The sequence below is a fragment of the Pelodiscus sinensis genome, chromosome 3 (assembly GCF_049634645.1).
Source record: "Pelodiscus sinensis isolate JC-2024 chromosome 3, ASM4963464v1, whole genome shotgun sequence".
NCBI classification, from domain to species: Eukaryota; Metazoa; Chordata; order Testudines; family Trionychidae; genus Pelodiscus; species Pelodiscus sinensis.
The window spans coordinates 130,033,629-130,049,564 of record NC_134713.1 but is presented as its reverse complement, the minus strand read 5'-3'; the positions used below and the strand labels follow the sequence as shown (position 1 = coordinate 130,049,564).

Genomic DNA, 15,936 nt, shown 5'->3' with positions numbered 1-15,936 from the left:
GATAAATATTCCTAGTACAATAATTATAATTTAGTAATTGCAAAATCATAGCCACTCAAGAAGAAACAGCTCAATGATTAGAGGTCACTTACCCCATTCCCATTGTTCTCAAAATTGCTGCAGTCTGCTTTTAGAGGAGAGAGACCCACTGTGCTCTCTTACAGGAGCTATTTCTTTTCTATTCTTGTAGCATTAGTCTGTTCTGCTATTGGCATATGAAAACGTAACACCATCTACATTTACAGGTCATAAATGGTGTAGTTACCTCCGCTGTCCTTGAAAGACTGTTTCACAAAGTGTTTATATAGAAATTCTACTGCTTGCTCTTCCTTGGATTTGACTGCCACCCCCCCCTTTTTTTTAATGGTCTTTATAAGAGTGTGATAGTGACAAACAGCAAGTTATTGCTAAGCTACTAGAAGATTTACCAAAGTTTGCTTTCTCTGAAAACTGCCTCACTATTGTCCTATTATTTTCAATATACATGTCACCCTCTTATTTCAAGGAATGAAATAAAAAACTCTTGCCGTTTCCCATTATTTGAATATCAATATATATAGGAGGCATTTATTTGAAGAATCTCTTCCAGTCATAAGGAAAGCCAGAGGAAATTAAAATCATGATATATCCAAGTACAGTAAGCCTCCTAAAGAGCAGTTATCTCTGGTATTTCATACTAAGAAAACAATTCTAAAGATAGAAATACTCTTAAGGAAAGAGAATACAGTACTTTCTCCCAAAATTTCATTTTTTGAAAACCGCTTTCTCTAGTGTGTGAGCGCCAAAGCACAAGTATAAAGTTCATGCTACCGATTTTTCTGCAGTGCAACGTTAAAGCTCTCTTTTTCTCTTATTTAAATAGTGGGATAAAAAGAATACAGAACAAGGAGAACACCTGACAGCTCATGCAAAATGCTTAGTTGACTTTGTCTTGTATAAACACTTTTGACATTCAAAATATTATTTGACCCAGTGCTAGAACTGTGATTCTGAAGTTTAAGGGAACTTAATCTTATAATCCATTGAAAACGAGCTGCCTTTCTCTGTTTGTATGGAGTTCTATCCTGGATTACAACCCCGAGTTATCCTCTATGATACCTTGCTATAATAATAGCACTTACGGACAGGAGAGCAATGTCTGATACTTTGCTTTAGTGCTAATGAAAGATTAAATGGAAGTGTTGTCATAGTTCTGTATAACTAATCTGGACAAGAAACAGTTTTCATTGGTATAAATGTAAGGCCAGATTGTACTTTCTATGAAGCCAAAACCAGTTGGATTGAAATGAAGCAGAATCTGCTGCGCATAAACATCAGGATACTAGCCAGTCTCCATGTTAGTTTCCAAATATCATCCACCATTTTAAGATTTTTGGGAAGCAGGTCTAAGATAGGAGGTGGCAGAGGAGACACAAACTCTTACCAAAAGTACATACTAACCCAACTTCCTTTCTGAGCAATGCCTTTAGTCCAGACATGCACTACTTATATGACCCATCCTCTTTATGCCAGTTTTGGACCTACCGATGTACAGCACACCAGCCGCTGGGCCTCGGGTCAGAGAGCTGGTCCAAGAAACAGGGAGGTGGGGCAGGTGAAAATATTTGAATATATTTTATTATCCTACATTATTAAATAGATGCATTAATCAGCCATGTGGTTTTTATTGGGAAAAGATCATTCATGTTTGGACTAAATGCATCGCTGATGAAAGTCTAATACACTTAGTGGGGCTTTCACCAGGGAGAGAGTTGACACATTATGCCTCATGGTTCATTGTTGAAGAGTGTGGCATAGACTTCAATTGGAGCAAGTTTGGACCATTTAGTTTTCAAGTAATGGCACTTATGAATTTGAGACAAAGTTATAGGCGTTTTTAAAAGTAGCTTAGGGAGATAGAAGAATAAATGAATGTGCATTTTCTCTCTGACATTTCCCTCTGTGTGACTCTAAATTGATCGCTCAGGCTATGTCTAGACTATGTTCTCTTCTGAAAGAGGAATGTAAATGAGGCAAATAAAAAATGCAAATGAAGCGTGGATTTAAATATCCCATGCTTCATTTGCATATTTGCTTCTGAGCGCGTTTTCAAAAGGTTTTCAAAAGTGAAAGCACAGTCTAGACACAGGGTTCTTTCAAAAAAAAATTTTTTTTTCCTTCGGAAGAACCCCTACTCCTAATTTTTTCCAGAGTACAGGTTCTTTTAGAAAAAGGGAGGTTTTTTCCGAAGAATCCCATCTACACTGCGCTTTCACTTTCAAAAGACCCATTTTTGAAAAAGCATTCGGACGTGAATATGCAAATAAAGCGTGAGATATTTAAATCTGCGCTTCATTTACACTTTCAGTTTGCCTCATTTACATTCTTCTTTTGGAAGAGGAATGTAGTTTAAATGTGCCCTCAGTAAAGTCCTAATGCAGAATTTGTGACCTCACAAGCGTATCTGTAACGAAAGAGAGAGATGTCAAAAATAGATTCTGATAAAATACTCTCTCATTTTAGTTGAAATATAAGGGAGACTGGTGATAAAATGTGTGTGTGTGAGAGAAATTCAAGCCCTTCATCAGAGACTGAAAAATCTAAGGCAGAAGAAAGCTTTAGATCATGGATACGATAGACAAAAGTGGAATTTAAAACAATTACTTAAATTAAATCTGGTATGAATTTAAGACAGTAAGGTGAATTATCTAGACTATCAGAAATTCATTCTACATTATGAGAGATTTTTAAATATAAATTGGACCATAATAAATCCCCTCTTCTTTCCTTTATTTAAAATACTCTTTTTTTCTTCATGTTTCTTCTTTATATGGTAACCCTGAGCAAAAAGCTTTGACACAGACTGCTTGCTGAATATCATTGGATACGGAATTTTGACAAGGTGCCTATTGTTATGCTTTGTTCCAGGTATAACACTGCTAGCTAGAAAACGTTAACAATTTCACTGTTTCTATAGTTGCATTTAAAACTATTCTACCTATTAACACACACTGGAATACTTATAAAAAATGACCACTCCGCTCTTTGCAAACAGTATCTTGAGGCGTGTGTGTGTGTGTGTGTTTTGTTTTTGTTTGTTTAAAATGAAATATTGTCTAAAAAGTAAGTTTCATTGGAAAACAGTGTATTGTCATTCCAAGTCAAGCCACATTCTGTGCTTATAGTTTTGTTTCAGATGAATATGATATTACAGGGAGAATGTTAGTTTGCCAGAGAACTGCACTGTGTTTACTATAAGAGGATTAAAGGAAATCTGAAAGTCTGTGCTAGCTCAGTAGGCAATAGATATACGTACATTATACTTGCAGGAACATTCTGCCCAGCTGTATTAGGGAATTTATCCTTTTATTTATTTAGCAGGTCGGACTTTATTCTACTGACAGAAATGTTGTCCATTTAAAACTATGCCAAACTTTAAAAGGTTTAACTATATGAATGTGCTTTGCACCATCTGAAGTATTATCCTGGCACAGTTGTCTCTTGTGTCTCACTCTAGTCTAGTGTCTCACTCTAGTCTAGTAAATGAACAATATTAGTAGTCTCTAGCTTATGGAGCTTGTTGCTCTCTACAGACTGTGGTTTAATTCCTGGCACCGCTGCTTGGGTCAAGGACTATTGCCACAGTCATAAACAACAATTTTCAGAATCCGAGCAAGCTAGACTAGGGTGTAGGTCTTTGGAAAAGTTTTCCTGGAGGGAGCAGGCACAGCAATATATCTCCATATCCACAGAGTATTGGCAGGCTGTACTGTTGGGAAGTGATGGCTGTCCAGCATCCTAGATATTAACGATTGTTTATTTGTGCAGTGGCCAATATGTGAAAGAAAAAGTGAATTCTAAAAGAAAGATAAGGCCTTGGAACTTCTTTTCCATTCTCAAAGACGCGGTATTAAGTTATTAAATATCTGCATGTTTTACTGGGCATAACTTTTGAGACTCAGTAAAATGTGGTTAGGTAAAGTTCCTCAGAAATGTATGTAGGAAGTTTGTGGGACAAATTGGTGGTGATGGGAATCCAGAAAAATTTGACTTAGCAGTAATAATAATTGTATATTTATGCAGGCCCATTGATTGGGGTGGGGGGCAGGGGGGAGGAGAGCTTGCCCCAGGATCCAGCAATTCTAAGAGGTCTGGGGCTCCCAGCTACTGCTACTGCAGCAGTAATGATGGCCAGAACCCCGGGTTCTTTAAATTGCTGCTGGAGTGCTGTGCCCGGTGCTTTGTGTAGCTCTGAGGACTGACTGCCCTCAGCCCCACCCCTTCCACCTGAGGCCCCAGCCCATGTGGAGCTAGACCCCACCCAAACACACACCTTTCCCAGGAGCCCATAAAAGCTGTTGGGAGGGGGTGTATTTATGCATTGCTTTTTCAGCCCCTTGCCACCACCATGTGACCATGCACTTTACAAATGACCCCAATTCAATAAACATTTAGTACCAAGTTGATTGCTAAGGCTTAAAACCTGTAACCATTAAAAATCCTAGTGGTTCCATGGTTAACCATTTTTTGGGATCTATGGATTGGTGGGACTAGGGAGGGAAGAGCCTGCAGTGCTGGGTGGCAGCCGGCTCCCAGGGCAGAAGAGTTTTACTGTAATGGAAATGAATAAGCTGCTGCTTACCAGTTACTCTTACATCCCTAGTAAGTGATAGAGATGTAGCCGTGTTTGTCTGGTGTAGCTGAAACAAAATACAGGACTATGTAGCACTTTAAAGACTAACAAGATGGTTTATTAGATGATGAGCTTTCGTGGGCCAGACCCACTTCCTCAGATTTGAGGAAGTGGGTCTGGCCCACGAAAGCTCATCATCTAATAAACCATCTTGTTAGTCTTTAAAGTGCTACATAGTCCTGTATTTTATCCCTAGTAAACACTGTTATAATGGCGGTAGAATGACTGAAGGATGAACGTGTTAATATATACAGGACTTTCTACCCTGATGTGCTGCTATTGTCCATGGTAAGGTGACTATCTAGCAAATCAGCAGCCAGGCAGACTACTGGTTCTCTATGCCACCATTGCATAATGCGTGCAGGTCAGGAGAGGAGAGATCTCTTTGGTGATGGACAAATCCCTACATTAATGGAAAGTGACACAGTCTCTCTTTAACATCCATGTATAGCTGAAAGGAACCTGGGCTATGTCTACACTGACGGCTGCTTGTGCAAGAACATGTCCACACTGCCATGTGCAAGATGTGCTTTTGCGCAAGAGCATCCATGGCAGTGTGGACGTTCTATTGAGCAAGTAAGCTATGATGGCCATTTTAGCCATAGGGCTTTCTTGCACAAGAAACCCCTGCTGCACATCCACGCTGCCCTCTTGTGCAAGAGCTCCTGCGCAAGAGAGCTTACAACTGTTAGAGAAGAGTGTAGTTCTTGAATAAGAAGCCCTCTCCTTCCATGCTTTACTGTAAATCTTCTTGCGTAAGAGCGGGTGGGCAATGTTGGACGCTCTGTGGAAGAACGGCCGTTCTTGCGCAATAACCCACCAGTGTAGACATAGCCCTGGAGTGTAGTGTGGTGTGGTGTGGGTTGGTTGGTTTTTCTAAAGCTCTACTCTGTGAATGCCACATGCAACAAACTGTAGAATCAGTCCTACAGAGGCCTTTCTTAGTCTGAATAAGCCATTTGTAGTAAGGAGAAGAATAACCTGATCTAGACAGAGAGCTAAGTCCACCTGAAATAGACTGTGGAAAGATGCAGAATTTTTGATCAGGACAATCTACCCCAGGTAAAGGTGAGGTGTGGGTGGCTGATTCACTCTGACTCTGATCCAGGCTTTCTTGTCACAATGACTATCAAAATGAATGGTATCACAGTAACAGCTTTGTAGAACTCTGGGCCATCAGGCGCTGCTGATGAAGGCTGGAGGAATCTTTGGGGGCTTTGTTTTAGTGAGACTGCTCTGATGAGGCCAGAACATTTGTTTGCTGACACCAGTCGGACCATCATCTCTAGTGACCAGCAACTGATGTTTTGAATGTGGACTCTTGTGTGCTGTGCACATTTGAAAATCTATATATCTAATATAGGAGCATCAATAAGAGATGAACGGGCCTGTGCACTACCGAAAATCTGGCCTGTGTGGTGTCACCTGCAGATAAAAGACTTTGGGCAGACAAAAGCTTCTTTGATTATGATGGAGTGCTGTGTATTTGAACTCTTCCATATGGCTGCATTTTCAAATTTAAATATAGCAATGGCGGCAAACTGCTTCATTATATACAAATGGCAACCTAAGGCGATTGGCATCTGGCCAATTCTGCTCCTCCATGGTTTTATTTACTCATAACTACATGTTTAGCAGTCGGACATGGTTGACTATGGTTGTTGCTGAATGGATAACACACACAACAATTGAGACGTTAGTCCAATTTTTTTTATAATGGAATTCAGGCGTCTTGAATTTCAAAGGATGTTCATCCCAGCATTTCTTGTGATACTGGCCCTGGAACCTACACCAAAGGGACAAATGATTTTAGGTTCCTCAGTTTTTAGGTGCATGTGAGGGACTTACAAGGAGTCCATTTTTTTTTTTTTTTTGCAGGAAGTGCTGAGCCTTCCACCTGCCAAGTATTTCAAATTGGGCACCCAAAATTGAGGGACAGAGAATTACAAGTAATGGTCAAAAAAGTAGACCAAAAATGAGGTGTGAATTACTTGCACATGGGGTATCAGCCTGGGATTGCCAGGCATGTGGTGGTTAGTAGTAGTTATCCTCATATCTCCTTCCTTTTACTTCCGTGATATAAACCTTCAGTTTTTACTAAACCCTTTGGCTTCTAGGGGTCAGCTGCAGTTTATGTGCAGTGACAGACTGGATTATGTTCTCTCTGAATGTTTCATCATGAGGTACATGTGTAGCACTCGAGTTGGCGCTGCTTTGTCTGATGTTCCAGGCATATCATTCAATAGTGAAATTATTAATAGCTAAGAGACAACTAGAGCAAAGGTTTATACCAAGTGTTAAACAAGAATGAGCAATGATGATATGTTTCCTTTTTATCTAAGTCTCCACTCCTGCATCAAGATGAGCAAGCATAGTTCTCTACAGCCGTTGAGTCTGAACCACAGAAAGATTTCAGTTTAGGCAGGGGTCTGAAATATAGCAGACTTGGGCTTTATTCCTTGCTTTACTATAGACTTCTTGTGTGACCTTTGGGAGGGTTATTTATTTCCTTCATGGTCAGTTTCTTCATTTGAAAAAAGGGAATCCTATCCTATCTCCCTGAGACTTTCCAAGGCTAAACTTTTATTAATTTTTGCAAAGGACTCTGAGACACTCACTAGAAGATGCATACTTAGAAGTGCAAAACACTACTAAATCTCTGAAAGCCACTTTATTGATGAGTGAAATTAATAGGAAAACAGCAACATAGGTTTAAGGACCTAAGCATGGACGTTATTAGGTAAAAGTGGTTTGGGAAGTAGGGTTGCCATATGGTTTAACCAAAAATACCAAACACCTCCCCCTCCCCCACCAAAAAAAACACCAGGGGAAAAAATTCTATTGAGGAACAAAAAGGGGGAGACCAAAGTTGTTGAGCAAAAATAAAAGGGACCCTGAGAGTCGTTAAACAAAAAATTAAAAAAACCCAGTGTGGCCATTTTTGAGGCTTTTTGGCTGTAACTGGCTGCTGGCGGCCGTCCGCCATCTTGCCTCCCTAGGCCAGGCTGGACAGCTCCCCTGCGGAACCTGGTAAGCACCCAGAATTTTTGCCTCCCTGCCAGGGGAAAAAAATCAGAAAATACCAAACATTTTAGGTGTCTGGTATTTTCTGGATGTTTTTACTAGACAGGAGGCGAAAATACTGGACTGTCCGCTTTAATACCGGACACCTGGCAACCCTATTGAGAAGGGACAAATCAAATATTAGCTTGACCATATTTTCCAAACAGCAAAACAGGCAATTTTGTGATCTGTGAGGGGGGTTTCTTTTAATATCATTTAATATATTTCCCTTCAAAGAACATACATTCAGGTCCCCTGTAACATTTAACATGTCATTAGTCACTTAAAAACATATTGCCATCAACTTGATTGCTACAGTGGGGTGGATACATAAAGCCTATAAATAAGCTGCCACAACCTGATATGCATATGTAAAAATGTTTGTTTACTAAAAAGTTTACAGATAACATTTGTCTGGCTGCTCCACATACAGGATGAAATTTGTGTCTGTGTATCACTTAAAGCCCATTTATGCACCATCTTGAAGACTTAATTGTGATTTAAGAGATCTATATGGCTTACAATGGACCTAAGCCCAGTAGAGAACTCCATTCACTACATAGTGCTCTGCTCTATAATTAAGCTGCTTCTGATCAGATGAAATCCAATTTTTCCAGTGTGGCTGGTCCTCAGTAGTCACCTATAAGATGCATTATTCTGGCAAGTTGTACTAATATCATCACTAAACACAACTTGATAGAAATAGGGAATAAATGGAATTGTTTTCACGAACTACTGTATAGTGTTTCATCTTTCGTATACTTAATTGCAAGGCATGTATACTTCACTGTTCCGCAAAACAAAGAAATAAAAGGAAGCGCCGAACATGCACATATTGTATACAAACACATAATTTACCAAATCTAAACAATATTTATCCCATAGCAGCACTCAGACTCTAGTATGAATTGTGCTGGTTTAAATTTCAACAACTTCAGTGGATTTATTGCGGAGCTATACTGGCGTGATATCAGAATCTAACCCCACGTTTGCTTGAGATCAGCATAGATATTTTGAGACATGAAGTTTTCCAGTAAAAGGCATCATAAGCAGAGGTGGTCTAAAGAACTGAAATTTATACCTCTGAACTTCATTTCATTGAGACTCACCTTATTTATAGCAAGATAAATGCACGTTCCTTTTTATTTGTGTTTGTGCAGAAAAGGCATATGTATAGCATAGCATGACTAGTGTATGTTCTTTCTGGAGATCTCAGCGGATATGTTGTTTCACAAACTATATTTTTGGACAAGTGTGCATTCCTTGAATTTTCCTAACCTTCTTTTAACAGCTCCAGGGGGTAGCCAAGTTAGTCTGTTACAGAAAAAAACAACAAATGGTCTGGTAGCACTTTATAGACTAACAAAGCATGTAGATGGTATCATAAGCTTTCGTGGGCACAGCCCACTTCTTCATAACTCCGGTCATCTGAAGATGTGGGCTGTGCCTATGAAAGCTCATGATACTGTCTACATGTTTTGTTCGTCTATAAAGTGCTACCAGACAACTTGTGTTTTCTTCTTTTAACAATCACTTACAAAAATCAAAGTCAAGAAAACTGGTTATTTTTAAATGAAACATGGATTTTTTTTTTCATTTGGTAACATTCTCTTGTAGTATTTGCAACCCCAAAACTATGCCATCCAATCTATGCCTGAGAGCCAGAAAATTACAGTTGAGAATAAATTTAACTAAACCTTGGATTTCTGGACACTAAAAATGAACAGAAATCCAAAAAGTAAAAACATAGTGAAAACAAACTTGGTTTTGGTTATAATAAAGTATTAGTTATTAGCAAATGCATTTTATATACTGTCCCTTTTAGTTTTTTAAATAAAACTACTCATTCACCGATCTCTTGATGCAGACATGGATCATTATCCTAGTTGAATACATTCCCTAGGAAATGCCTGCTAGCTGCCAATCGCTTCTTTATTTCAAGATGTCTGGCTCTAGGTCGATATATAGATCCAACTACATCTAAACCAGGTGCCCCACAGGGGTGCAGGGACAAAGGAAGTGGAGGTGTACCCACCACCTGACATTAGCTCGCCATTTCTTATTAATATACATTGATGACACAATGAAGTGGGATCCATTACTGAGAAGGTTTGCTTGGTACGTATGGGGGGAAAAGAGAAAACTTAACTTGGTTTTAGCGAGTAATAGATTTCAAATGGAGTAGGCTCTGCAAGTAGTAATTCTGCATTTAGTTCTTGGTAGACGAGTCAATAGTGAATAAGTAAGTTTATCCCTCAGGGATGATTTAGCTTTGTCACTATTTAGTAACCTTCGCCCTCATGCTGTGTTGAGACAGAGACTCTGTTTAAATCCTCTCATGATGGGCAACTATTTCCCTGAAACTGAGTCCCCATTAGGGATGGCTGGCTGGAATAAAAGGAACGTTAGGCAGATTTTTATTTTTGAATCTGCTTTTCAGACTGCAGCTATTATAGTTGCAAAGAGGCTGTACAAATGTAGCTTTCACTGGCTCTTATTACAGGGGTACTCTCTGGGACCTGCTAATGGCTTGGGTCTTTGGCTACTTTCCCTGTCGCATTCTCGTTGTTTTTGTTTATAGGATTAGAACCACGTTGGTGGGGATATTTTACTGCTTGATTCTCTAACACAAAGAATCACTGCAACGTTGCCACTTGGCCTGGGTCACCTTCCCCTATCAACTTACTTCGTTTACTTAAAATGTGTCTCATAGCCCAGCCTTGTGTGCCTAACTTCTAATAAAGGCTGCATATGTGGATAGCTTAACCAAAAGAGCCTTATTGCTCCTGTGAAGACACAAAATCAGGGATACTACAGACAGATGATCGTGATACTAGTACGTTCTCTGAGAACAATGTGAAGGCTCAATTTTATGTTTGTCATCCAGGGGAAAGGGAGTGCAGGAGAATGGACAGGCCATAAGGAGCCTTCTTCCTCTTTTCCTCCTCCCCTGTTCTCCCACCTTGCTGTCCTGCACAGATTTTTAGGTGAGCTAGTTGGGTGATAATGAACAGGGACCCAAGGATTAGGTTACCAGCCTCGGTTTGAGTTACCTGCTCTGCTAGAGGCTTCTTATGACCTTGGGCAAGTCAGGCCCAGACTTCTTTTAAAGTATTTGTGTTTCTCAACCTAGTGCTGCAAAGTATGAGTGACTTAGTTGGCGCAGTCCCATTTTTCAGAAGTGGGTTTCATTGAAATGTAGGTTAGGCACTGAGAAAATTGCTTTTGAAAATGGGAGTCTGCCCTTTAAGCCCAGGGTGTGTCTACAAGAGGAAATTATTTTGAAATGACTACATTTAACGTAACTCCCGACTTTACACAATTGAAATAGCATGTTCCCACTACGGGGAAGCCAAGGTAGGCTCTGTTAATGTGGAAGTGCTACTAGGCCAGCCCACAACATTTTGGCACCTGAGGCGGGGAGCTCAAATTATGCCCTTATGCCACCTTTGCTCCTGCCTGCCTGTTATGTCTCTTGTGCTCTCCTTCCTCCAGCACAGCACTCCACGATCTCTGTGCATCTAGAGAAGAGAAAATACATATGCACCAGCAGCAGACACAATTTTCTACACTCTGGGTCCTAGTGGCACCTCCTCCTCTTCCCCCAGGCTGGCATCTGAGGCAGCCACCTCAATTCGCCTCATGGTAAGGACAGCCCTGACATGCTATCCCTTCTTAGTCCCAGGAAGCACTGGGGCTAATTAGTTTGAATTTCTTTGGGGAGTAGTTATTTCGAGATAGCTTGATGCTCCAGTACATCTCGAAATAACTATTTTTAAATTAGTGTTATTCCCCAAGGAATGCGGGAGTACAGATTTTGAAATAAGCACCCATTATTTTGAAATAACGAGCTTGGTAGTGTGACTGCTCCATTTATAAATTTGACCTAAGGGGGGCTATTTTGAAAAATACCCTAGTGTAGACCAGAGCTGAGTGTCTGTAGTATAGGGCATGTCTGCAGTACAGCACTAAGCCAACCTGTGTTTGCTCAGCTTGCAAACACTACAGTACAGTAAAACTCCAATGGTCCGGCATCTGACGGTCCGGCACCATCAGGAACCCAGAAGTGCTCCAGGCAGCCGGACCATTGGAGCTGCTCAGCCCCCAGCTTCCCCGATTCAGCTGCTGCTAAAACTGACCAGCGCTGAATCCGGGAAGCAGGGGGCAGAACAGCTGGAGTGCTGCTGGTTAGGTCCAGTAGCGCTGCCCCTGCGGGCAGCGGGACCAACCCGGCACCACCCCAGCTGTCCCGGATTCAGCAGCTGCTGAAATTGACCAGCGGCTGACTCCAGGAAGCCCGAGACAGAGCTGCTCTGCCCCAGCTTCCTGGAATCAGCCGCTGGTCAGTTTCAGCAGCCGCTGACTTGGGTACACCTGGGGCAGAGCAGCTGGGGTACTGCTGGGTTGGTCCCCACAATGCTGAGGTTTGGAGCTACCAGACCAACCCAGCAGCGCCCCAGCTGCTCTGTCCCAGGCGTCCCGATTCAGCCGCTGCTGAAACTGACCAGGGCTGACTCCAGGAAGCCCGGGGCAGAGCAGCTCTGCCTCTGGCTTTCTGGAGTCAGCCGCTGATCAGTTTCTGCAGCGGCTGACTTGGGGACACCTGGGGCAGAGAAGCTGGGGTGCTGCTAGGTTGGTCCAGTAGCGCTGAGGAGCGGCGCTGCGGGACCAACCAGTCAGCACTCCAGCTGCTCTGCTGCAGGCGTCCCCGATTCAGCCGCTGCTGAAACTGACCAGCAGCGGCTGAATCAGGGACTCCTGGGGCAGAGCCGGATTATCAGAAGGGAGGGCTATGAGGGGGTCTGGGGTAGCATCCCCCCACCCCACCCCAGACCCCTCATAGCCCCCCCTTCTGATAGTCCGGCATATCTGATAATCTGGCACCCCCTGGGTCCTAAAGGTGCCGGATTATCGGAAGTTTACTGTAATTACTGAATTATTGGCTGAAGTGGGGCAGTGTGTGTGTGTGTGGGGGGGGGGGGGGGGGGGGGACTGAGAGCCCAGGGTCTCAACACTGTGCAACTTGCTGCCCACCCTCTATTGGCTCTTGACTGGAGGCAATGGTCAGAGAGCTGCCATGCTTCTCACCTCCCTGCACCTAGCTCAGAGAACAGGCGGTGGGCCAGACTTCCCTGTGGGTTTGTGTACACAGTGACGCTATTTTGAGATAACGGGATCAGATCTGGGCAATGACGGGTAAGGTTTTGCTAGAAGACATACAGGAAAGAGACAGAATCATGGTGATATGGACTGCCTGGGGGTGCCCAGATGCCTGGAACTGCCTGAGAGCCCTCCACCTCCCAGGTGTCCTTGGGTGAGGGGGACAGTGTTCCACCTCTAACCAGCAACATTCCTATACTCCTCCATTCATCAGGGAATGAGGGGCAAGTGCATAGGTTGCTGCATTCTTCATTCTGGCTGGGGAGCACAGGGGGCAGACAAACCTGGGCCTGTCCCCAGGGGCGGATATAGGGCAGGGCGAGCGGGGTGGCGGCCCCGGGCCCCGCGCTTCAAGAAGCCCCGCGCATGCGCCGTGTCATAGGGGGGCCCTGTGAAATTGTGCTGCCCTGGGCCCCACAAAATTGTCATCTGTCCCAGCCAGGGGACATGCATTTGCTCCCTAGCTGTGCCTGCTAGAGCAGCAATGGCCATGGAGAGGTGCTTCTCCTCTGGCCCCAAGCTGCTGCTGCAAGAGAGGGCTGGGTAGTCCTCCCTCTGTCCAGGTCAGCCTGCATACTGCCTAGGAATAAGAATGGGTAACTGGTACCTGGGAGCAGCCTCCCCTGCGCAGAGGGCTGCTCCAGTCCCACACCTGCAGGCAGGGCAGGAGCAGACGTTGGCTGCTTTCTGCACGGGGTGGGTGGGACAGGAGCAAGAGCCAGCAGCCCCATGCAGTGGGGAGGCTGCCATGAAGTCGTTTCTGTCTGCTGCGGGCCCGCAGATAGAGGCTGCTTTGTGGCAGCTTCCTCTGCCCCCTCCCCTGGCAGCAGCCTCTTGTCTGTGGGGAGCTCAGACCCCCTGCGGACAAGGGCTGCTGCCATCCCACACTGCTGCCTCTGTATCTGAAGGCAGCAGCACGGGGTGGTAGGTGACCGGTCTGAGTGGGGAGCTGGCTTGTAAACTAACTCCCCTTATGGACTGACTCCTGCCTGCCACCCTGAGATGCTGCCACCTCTGATACAGGGAACTCCCTGGGAGAGGGGCTGGGAGCACACTGGCTGCTGTCCCCACCCCTGGGGACTGTTGAATAGTCGTGTAGCTGACAAGATTTCATGCAGTTCCATGGCTATTCAATTACACCGTATCTAATATCCCTACTTGAGACACACGAAATAAGAGTAGGATTTTTTTTTTTTTAAGGAGACATGAGTGAGAGAAACATTTTTGGCATGTCTCTATTCATGGCTATTGTTTAGAAAGCTTGTAAGTATAGTAGACGAAATAGCCATATCTATACGCCCATCTATTTGTCCATTCACAGCTTGTAAGGTCAAGTCACTAGCTGGCCACAAGACACTTCCTGTAGCTCCCCTTGACTGAGACTGGACACTCACGACCAACTGGAGCTGCGATGGCCCATGCCAGTGGAGGTGCAAGTAAACCAAGTGTCTTGTGGCCAGCTAGTGTCTTGACCTTACAAGCTGTGACCCGAGTTTGGAAACCTCTCCTGTAAGGCGTGGTTTAGATTGGAGGCATAGTTTCAGTTACAGCTTCATCATCTTTAGTTCCAGAATGTATGAAGATATATTTGGATTCAAAGTACAGCTAGATATACTCTCTCCTTCCACCTCCTTGGGGAAAGGGTGGCTGGCACTGGCTGGCAGACGGTCTCATGCCATATCTATACGCCCATCTATTTGTCCATTCACAGTGCCTTGTCTTTCCCCTTGTGCAGGACACTCTCTAAAATCTAAGTAAGGACCAATATGAAATGAACACCCATTTAAAAAAAAAAAAAAAAACCACTGGCCATATGATGGCATAAACTGTCCCCACCCATTGCTCAGTTCTGCCCTGTTTGTGGCTCCTTTGGTGATGGCTGTCACTGATGATGAGGGCAGGTATCTTTCCTGGCTTGATAATAGCTGTTTTAATGAAACTTCAGCTGTGCCAGGACAAGCCCTGCATGGGCAGGAGCATTGCAAGCTTCTACTTCATATCACCTCATCTTGCTTGAGGTGTGAGTAGCTGTCTCCCAGGTGTGTGAGAAGGTAGTTAAGTGACCATTCCCTGTTCAGTTCCTAGCCAGCCTGCTGAGACTGCCAGCAATGCCCATTGTTGAGATGTTACTTTCTTTCAGATGTACTGTAGATACTACTCTCCTATGGTGTGTCTACACAGCAAAGTTATTTTGGAATAACCGGCATTATTGAAATTATTTCAAAATAATAAATGGCTCATTCTGACTTCTGTAAACCTCATTCGATGAAGAATAACACCTATTTTGAAATAAGGTGCGTATAGATGCTCCACTTCTGCTATTTCGAAATAGCCTCTCAACAGGGCCATTCTAAGTTATTCCTTCTGGGGTGCTAAACTGTGAGAGCAGGTCAACATTCATCTGACTAATTTTGAGCCTTCCCTGCAGTGTAAATGTGCTATTCTGGAATAACTATTCTGGAGGGCTACGTCTACACTGGCATGAATTTCCAAAAATGCTTTTAACGGAAAATTTTTCCATTAAAGCACTTTTTGTGGAAAAGCGTCTGTGGCCAATCTAGACGCGCTTTCCTGCAAAAAAGCCCCGATCGCCATTTTTGCGATCGGGGCTCTTTTGCAGAAAACAGTACTGTGCTGTTTACACTGGCCCTTTTGGGCAAAAGTCTTTCGGAAAAAGACTTTTGCCCGAACGGGAGCAGCATAGTTTTTCCAGAAAAGCACTGATGATTTTACATGAGATCGTCAGTGCTTTTCCGGAAATTCAAGTGGCCAGTGTAGACAGCTGGCAAGTTTTTCCAGAAAAGCTGCTGATTTTCCGGAAAAACTTGCCAGTCTAACCACGGCCAAATAGTTTATTCTAAAATAACTGTGCAGTGTAGATGTAGCCTAGTAACAGGCCATCACTTGCTAAACCCTTGGGATTAGTGTAGACCATTGTTGCTCAGTGCCACACACAGACACTGATTCATAATATCAGTTAATCAGAAACAAAATAGGGGCTTTATTTGAAGATAATGTGATCCTTTGAGATGGGACAATTC

General features: G+C 43.3%; 1 protein-coding gene across 5 annotated transcripts in view; it reads left to right on the top strand.

Annotated features, from left to right (window-relative positions):
• Positions 1–15,936, top strand: part of GREM2 (gremlin 2, DAN family BMP antagonist) — a 75,961-nt gene that overhangs the window by 39,638 nt on the left and 20,387 nt on the right. For 2 of the 5 annotated variants that reach the window (XM_075924823.1, XM_075924824.1), the window contains one exon: positions 11,231–11,380. The exons of the other annotated variants lie outside the window; for them this stretch is intronic. In XM_075924823.1, the coding sequence (XP_075780938.1) occupies positions 11,277–11,380 (104 nt within the window). In that variant the 5' untranslated portion in view covers positions 11,231–11,276. The remainder of the gene's footprint in view (positions 1–11,230; positions 11,381–15,936) is intronic. 5 annotated transcript variants of the gene reach the window in all.